This window comes from Melanotaenia boesemani, chromosome 8 (assembly GCF_017639745.1).
Source record: "Melanotaenia boesemani isolate fMelBoe1 chromosome 8, fMelBoe1.pri, whole genome shotgun sequence".
Lineage (NCBI taxonomy): Eukaryota > Metazoa > Chordata > Actinopteri > Atheriniformes > Melanotaeniidae > Melanotaenia > Melanotaenia boesemani.
This window is the reverse complement of record NC_055689.1, coordinates 20,235,863-20,256,987: the sequence shown is the minus strand read 5'-3', so window position 1 is coordinate 20,256,987 and position 21,125 is coordinate 20,235,863. Positions and strand designations below refer to the sequence as shown.

General features: G+C 36.2%; 1 protein-coding gene across 4 annotated transcripts; it reads left to right on the top strand.

The window, feature by feature from the left end:
• The first annotated feature begins 620 nt into the window (after positions 1-620).
• Positions 621-19,985, top strand: LOC121643863 (coiled-coil domain-containing protein 178). Of its 4 annotated transcripts, none has more exons than XM_041991445.1 (20): positions 621-761; positions 1,029-1,107; positions 4,877-5,013; positions 5,154-5,182; positions 5,288-5,367; positions 5,646-5,849; positions 5,975-6,195; positions 7,789-7,883; positions 8,347-8,500; positions 8,579-8,674; positions 8,914-9,050; positions 9,179-9,362; positions 9,498-9,560; positions 9,970-10,098; positions 10,208-10,321; positions 10,521-10,666; positions 10,884-11,043; positions 13,647-13,796; positions 16,705-16,839; positions 19,036-19,985. In XM_041991445.1, exons 1-20 carry the CDS (start codon positions 756-758, stop codon positions 19,165-19,167), a joined length of 2,451 nt encoding a protein of 816 aa, XP_041847379.1. In that variant the 5' UTR covers positions 621-755; the 3' UTR covers positions 19,168-19,985. The 4 variants fall into 4 exon arrangements, with proteins under 4 accessions (XP_041847379.1, XP_041847378.1, XP_041847377.1 ...); XM_041991444.1 differs by having other exon boundaries at positions 7,741-7,883; positions 19,039-19,985; XM_041991443.1 differs by having other exon boundaries at positions 7,741-7,883.
• Positions 19,986-21,125: the final 1,140 nt, after the last annotated feature.

The window sequence follows — 21,125 nt, the reverse complement described above, 5'->3', positions numbered from 1 at the left end:
GATCTAATGTAATCTAAAAAAAAATGGATTACTTTTGTTTTATGTAAAACCGTAATACCATTTCTACACAGAAAGAAATTCAATTTGCACAGGTTATATTTAAATGTAGATAATACATTTTTGCATTCTCAAAACACCTGTTTAGTGGGTTAAGATAAACAGCTGATCAGCCAATCACATGGCAGCAATAGACTGCATTGGGCATGTCGACAGAACGACTTGCTGATGTTGAATAAGGGATTTCATTTACTTTAAACATCATGACATGGTTTTTGGTGCCAGACAGACTGATCTGAATATTTCAGAAAGTGTTTATGTGCGGACCCTCTGTAGGGTTTACATAGAGTCGAAAATGCCTTGTTGATGTCAGAGATCAGAGAAGAATGTACTGACTGGTTTGAGATGATAGAATGACTAAGTTAACTCAAATAGCTACTTCTAACAACCAACATATGCAGAATACCACCTGCTTATTATTGTGATTATGATTATAATTATGATTATTATTTACAAAATGCGCTTAACTTTAAATCACCTCAATGATGCTGAACAAGTGCTCTTGAACGTAACTTACCCTCTTCAAGCGCGCCCCCTTGTTGCTAAGCAACCTCCACAAAAGATTGACGGGAACTTCAGCTGGGTCATTTGAAGAAAACTTTGCTAAAGAACAACTTTTCACAGAGTGGCTGCTGTATTGTCACAGTGAAACAGTAACAAGACAATAACCAGATACTGGCAGCAAAAAAAGTGTATCAATGCAGGTAAGCTGATAGCCTGCCATTTTTCGCTTTCACTTTCTGCCATGACAACGACCCCCTCAGCTCATTAATTTGTTATTAGCTAAGTTAATTAAATGTGAACTTAACGTTAGCTAACAGAGCTACATCCTGAAGGTGTTCGTTGTAAGTTCAGCTCACTTTATTTAGCTTCTTTTCTTTTCGTGAGCTAATTACTGGAAGCATTTTTCTCCCAACTGTAGATTATGGGTTCTCTTAGACGGTAACTTAGATAACTTTGGTTTTCTACAGGATGGTGAAAATCGACGTGCAATGCCAGACGTTGAACCCCCCGGATTCCCATCTAGGGAAGGACGACCCGGTCAACAAGGTGAGCTGTAAAAGAATGTCTCACTGTGAAAGTTCTATGAAAAATATTAAATAAAGTTATATGTTTAATCACCAAAATTAGAATGTCAAACAAGAACAAGAAACTTAAATTACTTTAGTTTAACATACAGTTATGATTCCTAAACTGCTAGAACACCCTTGCAACTAGGAATTAAAGAATTTTAATTGAATTTAATTTATTTTATCAAGATTGCAGTTTGACTCTTTAAGAGCAATTTTTTTTGTTTTCACTCAAATGTTATGCTGTTCTTGCTCAAAACCCTGATTGTGCACTTAAAAAGTATTCTTGTTTCAATTCAGAAGTCTCCTCCCTTTTATTTCATTACTGGCTTTTTTTATTTTATCTTTTCAATTTTAACAAACAAAACAGTGACTGACCAAATAAATACACAGAGAAACACATATTTTATTTAAACTAAACCTGGCTTTTTTATTATAATTTTTTTTACCTCCTCATAATAACACTTTAATTATATTTTTAAGTCTTTTAAAAAATATTAGATGGTATTGAGGTTGGTAACATCATAACCACATAGTTAAACTTGAGGGAGCTATAACGATTTCTATGATCTTAGCCTTTCCCCATAGTGTAAGTTTCAAGCTCAGACTTGTTTGGGTTTTCTGCAACACCTGGTGAAAGTAAAGACACATCTTCTATATCTCATCTAAGTCTAACGTCCAGATAAGTCATACCTTTGGTAACACTTTTTTGCCACATACTGGTAACAAGTGGCTCTTCTCCCTCTTGTCTAGTTAAGTTTGACATGTGCAGATGTCCTGCATTCAAGCTTCAGCTCTTTTCTTTGTACTCAGACTCCCTTTGTGCCTTAAAAAAACTTTTGCTCTTAGACTTTTTTCTGCTTGGACATGTTGTGAGAGGAGCCTGTTGAAATTAATCAAGGATGCCAGATATGAAGCTGACAAATTAAATTGCCACTGCCTCTTTCTGTGTACACTCATTTTACTTCAGTCCACATTACAGAAAATAGATAGGTATTAAGGAAAAGTAAAAGGGCCAGAAATAAGACTACTGAGCAGGTGAAGGCTGCCAGCTACTGATCTGACCAATGATAAGTCTGCAGCAGGTAGTGGCAAATGAGTTCTCGGTTTTCATGGGCTGTTATTTCTGCGTCTGTCGCAGCCCCAATATGGGCTTTCTGCAGTGCTGCAGGCTGCAGTCTAAGGGCTGCTGCTGCAGTCTCAGGACCTTCATTTACAATGTCCTTTTTGGCACCTTTCGAAAGTTAAGAATGTGTTTATACATGATGCATGCAAAATACCAAAGTGGCATTGAAAATGAGGGTCCTTAAACTGCTAGCCTGAAACTGAGACCCTTATTGGGGTTGCGTTAGATTCAGGAATTACTGTCTTCTCATTTGCTGCTGCCAACTTCTCACTTACCAATACATATTTATCATTAAACAGATCAGTAGCTTTGCTTTAGGATGGATGTAACCTTCTGCTACAAGTATGTAGCCCTCTTACAGCACCATGGAAATCTTTAAAAGAAAAGACGAAAAACATTAAATGCACAATTAATGAAAAGCCTTGGATGGGAGTAACATAAACCAGTTAACTAGCTATTTTCTGAAGTGCACTGTAAAGTAAAACGAGTGCATCTGCATCAATAGTTGAGGAGAATTGGCAAATTTGCAACAATAGACATTAAGGGGTTAAAGTCCAACATTTTCTGATCACAACGTAGCTTTGATGTTAAACTTTTTTCCCTCTCCAAGCGCAATTTATTTTTACTTATATTTACAACCCGCTGCTCTCCATTTGTTGATTGGTTTGTAAAAGATTTGAAAAATGATAAATCCTCATTCAAATAGTGTGTGGTAGTCACTAATGAGTTAATAAATCAGTGATTTCTGTTGTCTGCCTGAGTCAGTGTACATAGAGAAATTAAAATAGTATGTGAAAAGTTAGTATCTGTTGAGGAAATACGTGATGAAATATCACTGGCTTAATGGCGACGGGTTGGCCCTCAGACTCACATGGACCTGCCAGTATGGTTTAGCGCAATCTGAACCCACCGCTGACATATGGCTTTGCCACCTTCATACCCCACGTGATTCTTTCAGGGTGTATTATTCATCTAAGCGGTTCAGCAGCAGATGTTCTTCAGTGTTGTTTTCCCTACAGTTTCTCTGGCTCTTGTTCTTGGTCTGAGTCAGCACATGCACTAGTTGTTGTTAAGAAAGCTTCATTGAAAAATAAACTGTCAATGAGATGGGAAAAGTTGTAAATATCTCTGTTTTTAGGTTTTCACAAAGCAGAGCAGAGACATTTTGAGGTCAGACACATCTTTGTCTGAAACTCACTATTGTAGAGATGCACTTGTTGCAAATTGACTGGGTCCTTTTATCTTGGGCCAGTCTTGCCCTCATACTGCAAAGTTGATTGTACACAGAGCACTGGAAACACAATTAAGGCAGGGTTTTTCATCCATGTTTTGACCATCTGCAAAGTTCAAATCCCCACATTTTTATTTTATTATTACAATTATTATTTTGCTGGCTATTGAAATAATAATTGTTATTTTACTTTCAACAGCATAAGTGGATTAAACCCTAACCAAGACTCACCTATTCCTTAAAAATATATGGCTATATACAGTATATGTGTTTAAACTTCTGGTTGGTACTGCTTGTTGGTTTTGTTGCTGTTGGTGAGTTCATTTTAGGATTTATATTTCATCGAGTCTGTCATGTTGGCGTTGTATGTTCACCCCATTAGTCTAACTAGACTAAACAGTTGAAATAATGGAAGAAATAATATGTTTTTGTCTAGTTGTTTTTCATTAATATCCATGTATTTGTATCTCATCAGAAAATCAAAAGAACATTTCAATATAACTTTAGCTTTTTAAGATTTCTAAAAGTTCACTGTGGTGTCAGAAAATAGGTGAAGAAAGAGTTAAGATTCATTTGACTCTATAAAGATGTAACCAAATTAATTTAGCTCTATCAAATGCTAATTTGTTCCAGACCTCCCTCATGATTAACAACGCTACATATTAGACTCCTGAGTAGGCATATAATACAGAGGATTTATTCAAAATGCTATTTCATATGTAGAATTTGCTTCTAGTACAAATTAGGTTTTAAAAACCTGGATTCATTGAAATGCCAAGTGACATCACATCCATGTTTTTGATAGAAATTTCAGTCCTTTCTAAAGCTTAATTAATCCTATCCTCTTTCTGTTCTTTGTTGATTTAAACTTATTTAAAATAATTACTTGAATAAATCTGGGCCATTTTCATACATTTATTTTTTAAGTTTGTGTACTGCACCAGTTGTGTTTTTCTCAGTTTTCCAGCCAGATGGCGCTCTGCCACCACTAAGAACTGCGCCCTTGAGTTTGTCTTGAACAACATATTAGTTGTCTCTGATCTCTCACTAATGCTTCCAGTATTTTGAAGGCTGCACCACAAGAATCAAAGTGCAAAAAGAACTACAGGTCACATTTTACAGGCAAATACATTTCAGTAATTACTTTTCAAAATACCATTGATGAAGCTGAGTGAGTGTTTGCTACAGCCAAGCTCCGCTCTTCTCTCTCATTTTTACATTTTTTTTATTTAGACATGGTTCATCAATGTGGTATCTTTTATTAAGTGGAATCTGCAGTTATTCTATAATTATATTTTACTTTCTCTTTTCATGAATTACACGATGCACTTCAGAAACAAAAATTAATCAATCAAAGCTTGTTTAAAATTTCTTTATATTCTCTCTCACAAGATCAAGCAGACCTTCAAGCTCTCTGCTCGGGTAGAAATCGCACCTGTGCTTTGCTCAACAGTCCCTCACCATGTGTCAACAGTGCTATTTACCATATCCACGAGATGAAAAAAATAGTAGAAAACTGGTGTCAACACGTAAGTGAACATCATGTTTGATTAAATATGTGACGTCTTGTTACACAGTTATCCTTACAAGGCTAAACTAGCAATTAAAATGCTTATCTTGATCTTTTGTCCTGCACCATTCTGGAAAATATGAATCACAAATTGATCAGGGGAAACCACATTACAGCAAAACTTCAAGGTGATGTACTTGATTGTTTAATTTCCTATTTCTTTTTAGTGTTTGGTATAAAATATAACAAGAGTTCCACTAATTTTTTTTTTGTTTTTGTTTTTAATTTAACAGATTTCAGTCAAGAGATTCAGATTCTGACTCAGTGAAGTCTACAGATTTGTATGTTGAAGGCACAGCAATTAGTGCAAGAGGTAAACACATTTATTTTCCACATACATCTCTCAATTTACGTGATGCTGAAGAGCAAAGATTTAAAGCACCAGTACTGATATATTTGCAACTTCTTTAGTGCAGCTGTGTGTTTTGATCTTGCTCACATCTTAAGTCTTTACATGTCAGGAAATATTCACTAATGCTACAATAAAACAAAACAAACAAACAGTATGTAGTCATATAGACATTAGCGAAAATGACTTGAAAGTAAAATGCAATACAATTTGCCAGTCATATAAAAATTTCCTTCTTCCAGAAAGTTATCCATTGCCACCACTAAAGAAGAAAATAAATGATATCCTTTCTGAGGTTATGGATCTGATTCAGCGTTTGGAGGTTGATCGGCAGAATGTAGAGAAAGCTCTCCACAAAGAAAAGCAGAGAAAAAGTCTTTTGAAAAGCAAAGTGGACAGTATTGCACTCCGAGAGCAAATAGAGCACTCTTTTGCTGTGCAACAAGGTCAGTGACTGAGATGTGTCACATTCTCAGAGATGCATTACTCTTCTGTGAAATAAGATGATTTTGTTGTTCCTAAATCTAATTTCCAATTTTTTTTTATTAATTTGCTATCTTGCCCGTTCCAGAGCAGGAGGCTTGTTTGAGAGACATCACTGAGCTGAAGCGCCATCTCAAACTGGAAACACAGAAACTTGACCAGGTTCAGGAAAAATTGTCAGATGCTCAGCTGTTGAACCAGCACTTACAGGATGACATTAACTCTGCCAAGAAACAAGTTCCCACTGTGAGTGAAAACCTGGACCTCCAGAAAAGCATCATAAATTCAATTAAGACCGCACAGGCAGAGGTTGGTCCTCATTTGATTTATTTTATAACCATGATTATGATGATTTTCCAAACTCACAAAATCTGTACATTTTAATAACATGGTGGCAAGGTCAGCAAATGTTCAGGCATTGTTTCCAAGCGTTATCCCACTAACATTTAACAGATGTTAGATACACTGTAAACACAGTCCAGGTGTCAATTTACTTTTGTTTAGGTTCAGTTATATTTTAAAGTGACACAGTAGATAATGTATACACTTTTGATTGCATGCCATAACGTACTAATAGTGTCAGATCTTTCTGAAAAAGTTCTCACTGTAAATTGGGTTTGCAAACATATTGCTGTAGAGTTAAATACAGGTGTACACTTAATACAGTTTTTTTTAGCCATAATAAAAAAATTATTCCAGCTAAAAAATCATTTCTATATTTCTCCTTCAAAATTAGTTAAATAAAATTAGTCTCTTTTTAACCCAATTCTGTAAACCACTATGACATGGTACCCAGGATTATCACAATCCTCTGAACATTCAAAACACTGTTTAAGGCCAAAATGTTTCTTTGCAGCATGTAGGTGAACTTATGTTACATTTACAGACGGTAATGGTGGTTAAACGTCAACATGTGACCACTCTTTACATGTAATAAAGTGTACCAACTTTGTCTCACCATTGCTCTAGCTTTATAGCATCCAAATGAAACATCAGATTAACACAAACAAATGGGAACCAATGGGCTGATTGTTTTTAATCAACATCTAAGTAAGTCACTGGCTGTTCTGATGATGTTACTCCTAAGTAAAACTAGTATCCAAGTGTCTGGAATCTTTTCAGTTTTCCTCAGTCACTTTAGTTAATTTCTCAGATCAGAACTGAAATTCTCAAAACTACCTGTTCAATCTACACATCATTGTGTCACTTGTTTCTCAAAAAAGCAGTTTCTATTTTCTTTGTACTACACAGTGCTTTCTTTTCTTTTTTGTATGGCAATAACATGGTCTGTCAACAAATTACATTACAAATAGTAAATGTGAATCTTGTACAGTCTCTTTCAATCAGTATCCCACACTAAGCTTACGATTTACAGTAATTGTCATCAGAACTTTAGCCATAGTTTACATCAGACAGTACCTCCAGAGCACATTGTTGTATTGACAACATGACTGAGTAATTTGAGTGTCTTTTTCCAACACGATGGCACAAGGACTTGTCATTCTGATGGCACTTACATGTTCATTGACACATATTTACTTTTGAGAGATGACCTAAGGATTTTAAGCAAGAGACTGGCTTTTGCTGGTAATCCATGGTGTTTTGCTATTTGTACAAATTGTTATGAGAAATGCACTTAGTGTAGAGGGTGATTTGAGAAATGTACCAAAGGAAAAGTTCAAAGCTCTTTTAGAGTTTTCAGTCTGTTCCTTTAGGTATGACATTCAGAATATTTACAACCGAGAGAGTATGGCTAAATAACATGATAATGTATATTTATTTGTATTGATAACCTTGAAAAAAGTTTATAAATGATGTCTGAGTGCTTAGCATATCACACCACAATATTTTTAGGCCAATGAAGTTTGCTCAAAAATACAAAGTGATCTCCTGCTGGCTCAGAAGGAGTTAAAAACGACAGAGCGTGATGCCAACAAAGAAAAGATGTCATTGGACCATGTGCTGCTGGTGATGAAGAATCGGCTGACAGAGAGACTGTAAGTATCCATCTTAATAATGTGATAATGTGGGGGGGGGGGAGTACTATCAGTAAAAGTAGCAGTATATATATATATATATATATGTATGTATAAATATAAAACATAAATGAATGAATGAATGAATGAATGAATGATACACTGATTGTTGTAATCACATAATGTAGTGATCAAACATTTCATGGTATATAATTCCTATTTGCGGAATCTTAATGTATCAACTTGTAGCAAGTAAAATACTTCAGCTACATGTAACCATAGCAACACTACTTCTCACTGATGCAGACCAGACAATACCTGTCACTGCAAATGGACCTAACCATCTAATTATATAAATGAATATATGCAAATATTCTAAAATAGATAACAAATGGTTGTGTTTTAAATCAGATGAAGATATTTTAAAATGGGTTTAACCCCAAGTTAATAAAAGACAAAGCAGTTTCTTTTTTTTTGTCTTTAGGGAAGAGTTAAACCAGTTGAGGATGGATGAGAAATGTCTTCTCTCTGAGATACAGAATGCTGAAGACATCATAGTTTATACAGAACAAAAATGCACAATTATAAATCAGAAAATTCCTGAAATTTTAGAGCTTGAGAAAACTGAAAAAAACAAGGTAAGACATACTTTTGCTTTACATTTAGGTTTTTTTAAAAGATCAATTTAATCATATTATTTTCCTCTTTCATTACAGATTTCACAACTGAATCTACAAATTGAGAATGAAATGCAAAAGAACAGGACATTGGAGGAAAAGCTGACGTTGCTGGCACAAAATATTGAAAAAACAGTAAGTAATGTTACATCAATGTTTTAAAATGTCAGGTGTTAAGTTACTGGCTATCTTTTCAATTTAATGATGCTTTTATGTGTATGTGTGCTTGGTGATTGAGTTTAGTATTTATTTATTTATGTATTTTTTCTTTTATGGGCTCTTACTGGAGCTATCCATGTTAATGATGTTTGAAGTTGTGTCATCCAAGTTGTTCTGGATATTTAAATTCAAAGAGTATGCAATGCAATCCACAGAAAATGAAAGGGGAAACTGAGGTTTCCTGCTTAGAGGAACTGCTCCACAAAAAACGTGAAGCTTTTGGAGCTCTCTGTAAAGAAAATATGGAGTATGAACAAACCATAGAGGACTACAAGCTGAAGATTCTTCAGAGGTACAATGTGCAAACCAGAATAGAAAAGAAATATTTTTCCCATTTAATTTCACTATTGCATGTTCTTTATAGTAAGTCACTTATGTGTGTTTATCCCATCTGTATACTTTATTCTATGATTTTGCTAGTGAGGAAGCTGTAAAGCAGATGCAAGAGGAGATGAAGCAGATGTGCAAGAAAATCACTGACAATGATGAACAGTGGGAAAAGGCCTTGGAGGAACTGACCCAAGTTGTAGCTCAGCACAGTGATATCCAGGCTAAGCTGGAAGAACAAGAGCAGCTCACCTTCATGGAAGAACACAGAGCAAGGGTCAGCTATAGCTGTTGTGTACAACATATGTTGTGTACAACATATGTTCATTTTCTATCTTTTCTTCATGAGTTGCAGCATACAAAAAAGTCCTTTCCTTCAGTGATGCTTGGTTTTCTTTCTTTGTTTTTACAGGCAGAGGTTGAAAAGTTGAAGAAAGATCTGACAGGTCACAGGACCACAATGGAAACACTAAAGGTAAATTTGTACTACAGATTATTCACCCAAAAATCTTTCAGTTTCACTTAGTCTGAAAAACAATGTGTCTGGAATTACTGATTAAGCGCCAAAGTTTAAATCATAAGTTTTAAACAATCAAAATATGTCAGTGTACTTTAGCAGACTTTGCAGCTTGTGTGGAACCTAATTGAATAACCACGAAGTTGTTACATTAAGAAACTTGACAAAGCTCCATCAACAATAAAAGAACAATAAGAATAAAACATTAATGACTTCTTAATGTGGTTTAAATAAAATCAGCTTACCTTAAATAGACTGTTAAATTCATAGTCTGCTTTCATCTCCTGTAACTGTTTTTACCTGTTGTGGGTGTTTTTTAAGAGTTAAGCACAATTACATTTTGCCTTGTAATTTTTGTCTCCTTCAGACTCAGTGTGTAAATCTCAATGAAGAACTGAAGGAGCAGCAAAGAAGTTCAGAACAAACCAACCAGCAACTTCAGAAAGAATTAGAAGTTGCATCCTTAACAACAAATGCTCTAGAGGCAAAAGTTGAGGTACGACTTGAACATAGTTCCTCATTACCTGAAGGTTATTTGTAAATAAAGTTAGCTTTTAAGTATTTTAATACAACTTATTTTGTTTTTTTGTTTCTTTTTTGTACAGAAAATAAAGAGATTGACAGAACATTTGGAAATGGTGCAGTGTGAACACAACGAGACATTAATCAAGCTGGGGCAGGAGAAAAAACTCACATGTGACAAGATTAAAGCTGCTCAGGTAAAAATGGGAAGTTGCATTGAATTGTTTGTCTTGAGTCATAGAACAATTTGTGAGAGGATTTACACTGTGAAGCTCACTGAGCATAGAGACAGTCATAGCTATTTGTCATGATTTCTTTTGTTGGAAAATATAATTTCTTTGTCTTACCAAAATATAGTTAAGTAACTTCTCTTTAACTGTTTCCCTTTATTTACAGGATTTGCACTGTGCCACCATAAAGAAACATGACAGTGCTGTGGGTAGGATCACTGAGCTAACTACTAGAATTGAAGAATACCGGGATGCTTCAGATAAAATAGAAAAATCTGTTGAAAGAATGCCAGAAATGGTAGCAGAACTGCAGTAAGTTACAGGACATGCTCATGTTAAGCAAAGGATTCACATTTTTTTTAAATTATCAACTTTTCCTAATAAAAAGCTAATATTACCACTTAGACAGTCCTACGTGAATATAACGCTAAGATGACCAATTTTTATGTGATAGAAAACTTGTTTATGACCGCTACAAACACCCTCAAGAAAAGCATTGTACAGCTTTCTGTTTGATTTCTTTTTGCAGAAGTGATTTGAATTTGTTGGAGTTCAAGAACAAATCAGCTGCTCACATAATGAGCACCTTGCAGTCTGATATTAATAACTGGAAACAACGAACACAGCGATCCATGCAGACACACACGGCTCTTGTTACAACAAGAAAAAAGCAAATGGAAAACACCAAGGTAAAAAAGAAAAAAAAAATTATGTTACACTAACTCTTTGTAAATACATGACTTTTTGTGTCAAAATACTGTGAATCCACAGATGAGCTGTAAAAAACATCTCATTGTTTATTTGTTTTTGGATTAGTGTCAGCACATTGCTTGTCACAGTACTTCCCTTAAGATACGGAGAAAAGAGTAGTGTGCAATTAAAATTACAAGCCATGGTCAATCTCGTTTAAGTGTTTTTGCCACAAATGACAACTTGCTGTTGTTGTAGTATTTTTGTCTGGATGAATTTGATGATGCATGCAGTGGTGAGATGCTGTGCTTATTTTATTACCTGTAGGTCAACATTTTCAGCAGCAGTTTGAATGTAAACGCACAGATCACCACATAAAATAAGTATATCATCTTGTATGTTTATATCATGAAACAGACTTCTGAAAACATGAATCTGCTCTGCACAAAATAGCATGCATTTGAACACTCCTTTGTAAGAGAAAACCCCTATTTATTGCAAGGTTTTCATCTGCAGGATTATCAGCCCCAGCCAGAGCCTCTTTGCTGATGGGGGTTTCACATGGCTTATCTAATGTGAAATCGCCATGTGGTATATAGTTTCATTAAACGGTGATCAAGAAGGCATTAGTTCAAAACAAGAAAAGGCAATGGAGCTTAAGCTGCCATGCATCCAAGTGCAGCAACTTTAAAGAAGTTGTTGGTGTGAGACAATTTAAGAATTAGAAGTCTTCCTCATAGACACAACTCCCATTAGCTAGATAAAAGTTAGCCATGCAAAAAAGGGTTTAGTCTTTTAAACTTGACAAAATAAGATGATATAAAAACAATACTTCTTACTAAATAAAAGAGAGTCTCAGGTTCCTAGGAAATTGGTCACTTTAATCACTGAGACCAATATAAAGAACACATAATGTCTATATTAGCATAACATAATAAGCAGAGTGTGCATTCGGAAATCACAGTGCATGAAGCAGAATGATTAGACACCTTCAAATATGAGAATTCTTCTAAATATGCTGACTACAGCTCCTTTGGTCTACACAAACTGTTACAGGTCCTTCTGGAATCTTATATGTGGCAGTATTTGGTTATTATTCTGCATTTGCTTGTTACTATTACAGATAGAACTACAAGGTATGTCCTGGGGAAATAGATTGGTTTGTGAGGAATATCTGGTCTCTTCTATTCAATCCATAAATATGAGAAAGGTGTTCAGTTTTCAAACATGCGCCTATGTTTTGATTTGATCAGGGCTTGTCGTTTGGCGAGGACAAAGTAAACAATGCAAACTGCCGACGCTATCAGTTTCTTATGGGCAATGAAGTGTAATTTGTTCCATTTACACTTCACAACAGCATCAGATGGGCTTTGTCAGTGCTGCATGGAGTAATTAAACCTGAAATCAATAGCAGGCATTTGTCATGTTTACAGCCCCTCTTCCTGCTGGGTTAAACTCATCACTTTAGTGCTGTTCTGTTTTACTGCAGAGACACACTTCATTATGTCTGCAGGTACAGCTGAGATATTCACACATCCACTTGTCCAGTACTCAGGAAACATTGTTCAAATGAAAAGAGGACATGCACAGAGTCTTCCTCACTGTGATTTATTTGCTTGATTTCACAAGGAACTGTCCACATTTCTATGCCTGTTGTTTGTGGTTCTTTACACAGCACAAATATAGGATGTGTGAATTGTATCACATACACAAGCAGCAGATCAGTGTTAAAGCTAAAATGTCTCTTGGTGTTGTTTCTATAGAGTACATAGTATAGTATATAGTACATAGTTTAGTTTACTCGTTTATATAAAATGTTTTTATAAGTAACTTTACAATGCTTGTTTTGAAACATGAAAACATTGATCAGTATGATCATTCATAAAACAGTATTTTACATCTGTTGAAAATCATTATGCCTCAGCTCCGATTTGATCATTGGTCTCAAGCCATACAGTCATAGCAGTAAACAAACCAACACAACAACGTTACTGAGCTGTTTTTCTCCAATTGTAAAGTTTCTTTTTAAATGTGAAACCTCCCTGGTTTCTGTGAATGAATGAATGAATGAATGAATGAATGAATGAATGAATGATACTGTGGGGTTCATTATCATTATCATTCATCATAGGCTAGTTGGTTTCTGCATCAGTACTAGCCTTGTCAAGCCTTATCTCTTCTATTTTGAGCATGACAACAGATCCTGATTAAAAATGGCTACTATGTATCATGCTAGAATTCTATGTTCCTGAAATCCGCCTCAATCATTCATTCACACAAGGCTGCAATTTTTTTCTTCCCAAGTTTTAAATACCACAACAATTCTTGTTCTTAGGTTGGCTCAAAATGTTTCCTGAGGGTTCCACAAATGAAAGTATGCAAGCTTAAATTGGAAAGAAAACAGAAATTAGTGTTAGTATTGACATATACCCTTCAGTACATTTCCATTGGTAATGTTATGCAAGTATGTTACAGGTGGAGTGGATACAGTACTGGTCTGCAGCCGACTTTGCACTTGCATGCCCCTTGGTGTTTTTTTAAATAGTCAATTTAATAACGTGTTTACTTAACATTTAACCTGAACCCCTTTTCACTTGTATAGAAAGGACTGAAAAATGCGCTGGAGGAGAACAAACAGCTGGCACAAAAGTATGAAAGTCTTCAGAAAATCCTCATGGATGTCAAAGAGGAGTCACTGTCTGCACTAAGTGAAAGAAACCATGTACATGAGTCTTTTCACTATTACACACAGGTACAGTTTATATAACCTTTGATTAAATCTTCTTTCTCTTACCCTCCATCTCTTTTTAATTATGTTTGATGAGTTATGATTGTTACTGCTGTCCCTGGTGCTTTGTTTGTGGTATTTGTCTTTACATCCGCAGTAATTAAAATAAGTTTTAGTTTTGCATCCAGTTAGGAGATTACTGCAGCAGTGTAATAATGATTAGATAACTTGAGTGGAGGAGGACGATGAATGTGACATAATGTAATGATAGCTGTGTATTTGGTACCAAAGGGAGTAAAGCGAGAGGTTGATGGCACATGTAAATACTATAACATCTCCATTCTCCTAATCATTGTTTTGTAAGGTGGTCAGAGATTAATTTTTTTTATTATTGCATTACAAATTTGCTTTTGCTCATGGCATCCATTGGTAACAGATCAACAAGAAACCAGTTGAATGTGCTTTCAGTGCTGAAATAGCACCAGAGATCATGACTAGTTAAGGGGGGACAACTCAGCAACATTTTAGGTTTTAATCTTTATAGTTTTTGACACTTTTAAACTGGAATAGAATTACCCATGACAACCGTAACACAAGGAAGAAGCCACACTGTTCCAGCAAATAAAAAAAATACATATTATTTGTTCCAAAAATGACTAATACCTTTACTTGAGCAATTCCTCATCTAACTGCATGAATGTTATCAAGTGAAAAATGCATGCAAATATAAAATCCTGTGGACAGGATTTTCCACGCTCATGATCAAAGCCTGATTTTCTTTTACTCTGGATTCAGCCTTCACCGTTTTTGTTTGTTTCAAGTCTACACTCCTACAACAGCAGCCTCTCAGCTTATGTTTTATGTCTAATTTTAGCTTTGTGACAAGCTTATGATCAACAATGTATCAGAGATATAGATGTTGACCTATCACATTTAATCTGATTGATGCACAAACATTCAAGCACACTTCTCTCCTGTTTTAAATATTCAATTATCATCATAATGTCTGCATATTATGTTCTAGTTACCACAAAAATTACACAATGTGATTGTCCTTAATTGATTTGTTTATAACTCGAAGCAACAAGGTAAATACATTTACCATAGCCAGTTAATTTTTGTGTCAGATAAGCTCATAATCTCATGTTATATTCATCTGTGGGACAGAATAAAATCCATCTTGTAAATGTAACCAATTTTACAACAGAAAAAACTTTAAATTCACATATATAGGTATGATAAATGTACTTGTCTAATCTTAGCAGTCTTTACAAGTTATAACTATGTTAAAATACATTCAGTTAATTCTTAAACTGTTTTTTTACCTATGTTTCAACACAACAGCCTTATCTGATGCTGAAATAATAATATATAACTAAATAAGTGAAGTATATAGTATTAATCTTGAATAACAGGCAGTGGTGCAGTGGAACTTAATACATGTAACCCTGCTTGCTACATGTCTCTGGCAGTTAAATGAGTTTTTCTATTTTATGTTTTTTTTTTTTGACTAATATAATGTGCTTAAGTATACAAAATAGCATTTGCCCCTCCTCAACCATCTACGCCTGTAAAATGTTACCTACACATCAATGTGTTAGTAATAATCATTAATTAGTATGAAATATAATAACTCTCAAAAGGACATTTGTTTCCACAAGTGGACTCTACTTTAATGTCAGTGACATTTTTCAAAGATTTTCACTTATAATGAATTAGGTTCTCAAACTTTGTCCACCATGAATTCAAAAAGTCTGTTTGGATGTAGGGTAAATGGTATGAAAAACAATATACTCTAAATCAATTATATTGATTACTTTTGGTACACAGGATGGGTATAACCCAACAACAAACATCAAGATGTTTAACTGCAGAAATTCGAGAACATCATGAGATAGTAACATACTGTAGAGCACTTTACTTTAACACTGATGCATATTTTACAGATATGTCTTAGATACAGGCAATTTAACTTAACAGTTCCCTTGAGTAACACATCTTAAATTGTGGAGTGTCTTGTGATGAAAAACAAAGACAAAGGTGTGTGTCCTGTTATTTGATTGACTAAACAACATACATTATTTACATATAGTATTTACCAAATGTAAATTTAAGTGTAAATGTATTTATCAAAGTTCAGAAAGAATATACTAAATTCTCATTTGTAAATTAAAATTCACACGATTAATTTGGATGTGGTTTAATTTGCCTGTATGCTGTCCCATCAAAACCTTGTTGAATGCACTGTACATGTAAGCATTGCCCTGTTTAAGCAGAGGCTTTCAACTCTTAGGTTTTAACAGGGTACACCATAAAGAGCATTCTTGTTATTGTCTTTCCTTCAGGAGCTGATGACTGAGCTAATTCGCTTTAGTTTTCAATGCACTGGGGAACACATTGCCAAGCAATGATAAGCTTTGTAGGAAGAGTAGAGAGATGGAGGGGAAGAAAAGCAATGGCATCTATCAGAATTTAAACCTCTTTGCTTGAAACTGTGTTCAAATAATAAAGCAAGCAGCATGTCTTTCCAAGAGACTAGGAATAATTTCTGGTTTCAGTGGGGGGTTCATGACTTTGTGTGTATGTGTAAAATATGTCTTGAGGGGATTGGTATAAAGTTAAACTGGGTGAAGTAGAAATATTTTACTCATCAGCTTTGCAGTCACAGAGTTTGCCTCGGCTAGAACAAAACTGCTGAAGCATTTAGAGAAAATTAACCCCCCATCCTGGCAGCCAGATGTGACTGGATTCTGATGAGTGCACACGAGTGGGCAGAGAAACCAAGAGACTGTGAAATTCCTGTCAGGCCCGTGTACTGCAGAATGGGCTATTGACTGCTTTCTCTATTCCCCTCCATCATTCTTCTTGAACACTGCCATTAATTTCCTCTCCTGCCTTACCAATTCCTTTTCTCTGCCTTCTCTCCCCCTAGCTCTCTTTGTTGCAAAAGAGGATGCACAAAGCTTTGGAAAAATACTTCGAACAACGCAACCTCTACAGCCAGGCTGAACTGGACCGGTGCCAGGCTCTTTCCCAAGAGAACGACCAGAAAATAAAAGCAGTCGAGGTATTTGTACATATACATGTAAAACAAGCTGGAAATCTGCACCAACTGCCCCCATTCAACTAAACAGCAAAACCCTTTAGTCAACTTTCATGCCAGTGCAGGTATTCTACTGGATGGAAGCATATTCTTTTGCATACTACAGTAACTCCCTGTTATGCTTGGCATTGTTTGAGTCTCATATGGCTAGTCAGTTGCCTTGTGTCTTCTTTGCCAGGCAAGAGCAGCCAGGCAAACATCCACCAAGGCTTCATGCCTCACTGCTGTGGTGAAGTTGAAGATGCCACTCTTATATTACGGTCTTATACATTCACTCATCAGATCGCAGACTGATGTGATGGATGAGGTGTGTGCTAGACATCCTGCCGAGTGACCCTGTGTCTGAGGCTGGGTCTGCCTCTCTTAATAACTCTATATACACACATCATGTCTGGTCACAATGTATTAACATCTCAGCCTGTTTTCTGTTTGTCAGGGATGTTCTTGACTTTATTGTTAATTTACAGTTCCCGACACCACATGGAGGATATCCACATGTTACAGCTTCCTTTTCTTTGTGGATATGATAACCTTCTGTCTGTCTTGCACAAGAGTATGAGCATATTCTGCAAGGTTGAAAAGTAAGGATCTTCAATTAGAAGATAATCGGTGTCTAATCTGTGCTGTGATGTGCGATGAGGTCAAAACGGACAGAGGAACAGTGATGAATCTTTATGAAATTTCCTGTCCAGATTTACCACAGAGTCAGGTGCCGTGCAACCATACTATGAACTACTTATACTTTTTCTTTAAACTTTATTTGAACATTAGCACATACCAAGTCTGTAATTAGCAGTGTTTATCATATGCAGTCATTGATTTTTATTTTAGTTTAAAATTCATATTTTGGAGTGCCTGATGAAAATGCCATTAAGTGGTTTCCTTCTCAGTTCCTTCTTCTCTGACTGCTGACATGTTTTTTTTTTGATGGGTCTGGTCCAGACATTACAGGGAGCAGCCATGTCTCAGCAGCCCTGCCTCAAAAGGCCCCAGCAGATCACAGCTCAAGGCAGGGAGGAGTGGGGCACAGGGGGAGGAGCTATCAGAGAGCTGCAGAGTGTGAAGGACAAAAGAGCTGGTGTATTCAAGCGCACCACACCGTCAACTGTCACAGCTCTGCACAGGGTCCATCAGAGCAGGCAGCACTCACTTTAACTTTAAATAGGCTCCTGAAGAAGAGTCCAGCACAAGGTCTATCATTCTCAAGGAGAAATAACCCCTATTAGTTAAAAAAAACCTTTAGGAGTATATGAACAGGCATTAGTACAAAGTCTGAATGATTACCTAATATTAAGACCGCGATAGTAAGGAGTACGGGGACACACAAGGACTCCGAACAGTTTCATGAAACACAGATTATTTAGATCAGCTGTCAGTTTATAAGAAAGAAATGAAGAAATCAAAAGAACTGATACCGGTTGTAACTGGAGTTAAACCAGGCTGAATCCTGATGAGGCCTGTACTAATCCATCATGTCCACTTAACCCCACAAGCAGAACATAAGAAAGGTCAGGTTAGCACTTTCACAGCTAAAGCGCTCCATTCAGATGCCAAATGGCAGTTTTCTCAAACCTAGCTTGAGGGAAGGGAGGCTGGGGAACCCTAGGGTGGGTGGGTGGGTGGGAATGGGTGGGGGAGCAGTTGGGGGGTAGCAGGCTGTCATCCTGTTACACTCTTGCCAGAGCTGGCAGTTCAGCTTTGTGTTCTGTGAGTTTACACTAGGGATGGCATAATTGACAATGGCTAACAGCAGAGAGCAGTGCAGAGCCTTGTTGAATGGCCAGTAATGATTGGAGCAGACGCCCACTGCCCCAGTCCCAGGGGACAGTAATCCAAGATCCTGTTTCTGATATAATTGTTAGTCAGAGAATTTCTGCATGGCCAGGCTGGTTCAGATTCCCAAGCTGGTTGACACTGCCAGGCAGTTTAATAGAAAAACTGGATGCTGAGGTTTTTAAAACAGAGGAGCACTGAACCTGGACATGGTTCATCAGGAGTGTCGTTCTGCTTCCCCATGAAAATAAGAAGAAGATGGTAACTTTACTCTCACTCTGGTAGACTCATCAGCTATGTGTGGGATGCACACAGAGAGATGATTTGATATTTGTTCTATTTACAATTTAACCTGTTTTCTTTTATTCTTTGTATTCCTTGTTAAAACAGGAGGGGTTGTCAGAAGAAATTCAGCTCATCTCAGCATTCCTACAATCCCTGCAAGATGACTCTACTACCACTGATGATGCTGGGGTGAACAAACAGGCCAGTCCAGATGCTGCTGGATCGAATGAGTAGAGTTCATACAGCAGTGTAATTGGACATTCACCTGTACCAGACAACTTACTTACCCTAGCACGCTTCACTATTCCCCCCTTCTTTACTTGCAGCAAATCCATAACAATGAAACAGGTGACTTTCATGCTGCTGTCAGGACTGATCTAATTTTAGCTGGGTGAATGATTGCAATTGGCTTTGCCTCATCAGATAATTAATCTATGTCACCATTAATTGGAAAAGAGAATAATTACAGGCAGTGTTGACAGAAATTCTACGCTTCTCCAGATTTCAAGATCTAATTACAACTAGTGAAACCCCATGACCTTAACTAGCACTTAGTACACCTTGACCACCTTGACCATGCCCATGTGAAGACCACTGTCTCTTAAAAATCCCTGTTTTTGTTGCGGCACCCCACACTCTTTCTCTTTCTTCACTTACCGAAAGCTGTCTCCCTCAATCACTTTTCAATATTCAATCTTAATTTTGTGGAAGTTTAGCATTTTCAATGAGCTGGAGATGAATGATTAATGCATAAATTTAAATGCTTCATTTTGTCCATGGATCATTAGTTAAGTCCTTTGTGGGAAGGACCTGAGAAAGGAGTGAAAATTATTGAGACATTAGCCTGGAGCAATCCAGGGGTAAATAGTGTGCACAAAAGGATGTTGTGTGCGCACTATCCAGTGGCTTTCTAAAGAACCCTGGGGAAATGCTGTTTTCAATTTGAAATCTTAACTGAATCACATTTAGTTCTTGTAGAAAATTGATTTTTGTTTCATAGTGTTTAAACTGTGTCACACTCTTAGGTGTTATTATATATATATATATATATATATATATATATATATATATATATATATATATATATATGAGGAAACCTAAATAGTAATGTAATGTAATCTATTAACTGTTCTCATAGAAATGGAAAGAAGTAAACAGCATTGGTCAAATTTTTCCTGAAAAAGTAAAGTTGTTGTGTCCAGATGCTGCTGTTGATTTTGATATTTTTATTATTGGTGTTTTCAGCCTGCTTAAAAATATTGTATGTCATCCTCTACTTCTGTCTGTGTTGATAAAGGTGCTGTTGTTTTGTTATTTAGCCAGATGCCTCCCAGCTAGTGGGGACAGAAGGGGGCAGTATGAACACGACAATACTGGAAAGATAACAAACCATCACATAGTGTAGTTTGCTGGTAACATTTTATTTAATGTGGCTTTTAATTTTTAAATTAAGCCTCAAAAATATTCAGCCATGTGGGTTATTATCACAATTGATTTATTAACCAAGAACTCTACTAACTTTATTTTAAAAAAAGTACATTTCTTTAGCGTTTTAGGAAACTTTTCTTACAAGTTTTTTTTTTTCACTTAAACATATACTCTATTACACTTACAAAATACAGAAAATTAAACATACTGATAATAATGTGATACTTTAAGAGCAATGATACCGCTTTCTCCCAAAAGCACTCATTTAATCCCAGATTATATTATTTAGATATTTCCCTCCATTGATGCTTGCTTTGATTGTTGTTCTTTGTAATACATCAAAGCTGAGATGGAGGATTTCTGTAGTTTTGTGTAAAGGCACTATGTGTAAGAGACATGTTAGGAAAATCTGATTTACTGGAAGCATGATTCTGAATTTCAGCCTGGCACCACCATGCAGACAGTGTGTCCGTTTCATTTCGTTTCACTTCAGTAAACACTTTTGATCACTGAAGTGAAGCTGCGCAAATCAGAGCAACGTTCCGTCTCCTCAAGCTAAACAAAATTCTGCTTTGAGTTCCTTTTAATAACCAGGAAAGTGGAGGTGTCCTCTGAAACCATCCTGTCTTTGTTCATGAGAAAGTGGAGAGTTGAGCCATGGAGCTGATGGAGTCAAGGAAAGAATGTGAGCTGAGAGAGGTGCCACTGTGTCTAAAATATCAATGAGGGAGATGCTGCCAAGTTTTGGAGTACACAAGGGAAAA

What these genes read in the sequence shown, in the direction of transcription:
- LOC121643863 (XM_041991443.1), top strand. An exon ending in AGGACGACCCGGTCAACAAG is followed by an intron (nt 1,108 to 4,876) that starts GTGAGCTGTAAA and finishes CTCTCTCACAAG; the next exon opens with ATCAAGCAGACCTTCAAGCT. An exon ending in TGGAAGAACACAGAGCAAGG is followed by an intron (nt 9,363 to 9,497) that starts GTCAGCTATAGC and finishes TTGTTTTTACAG; the next exon opens with GCAGAGGTTGAAAAGTTGAA.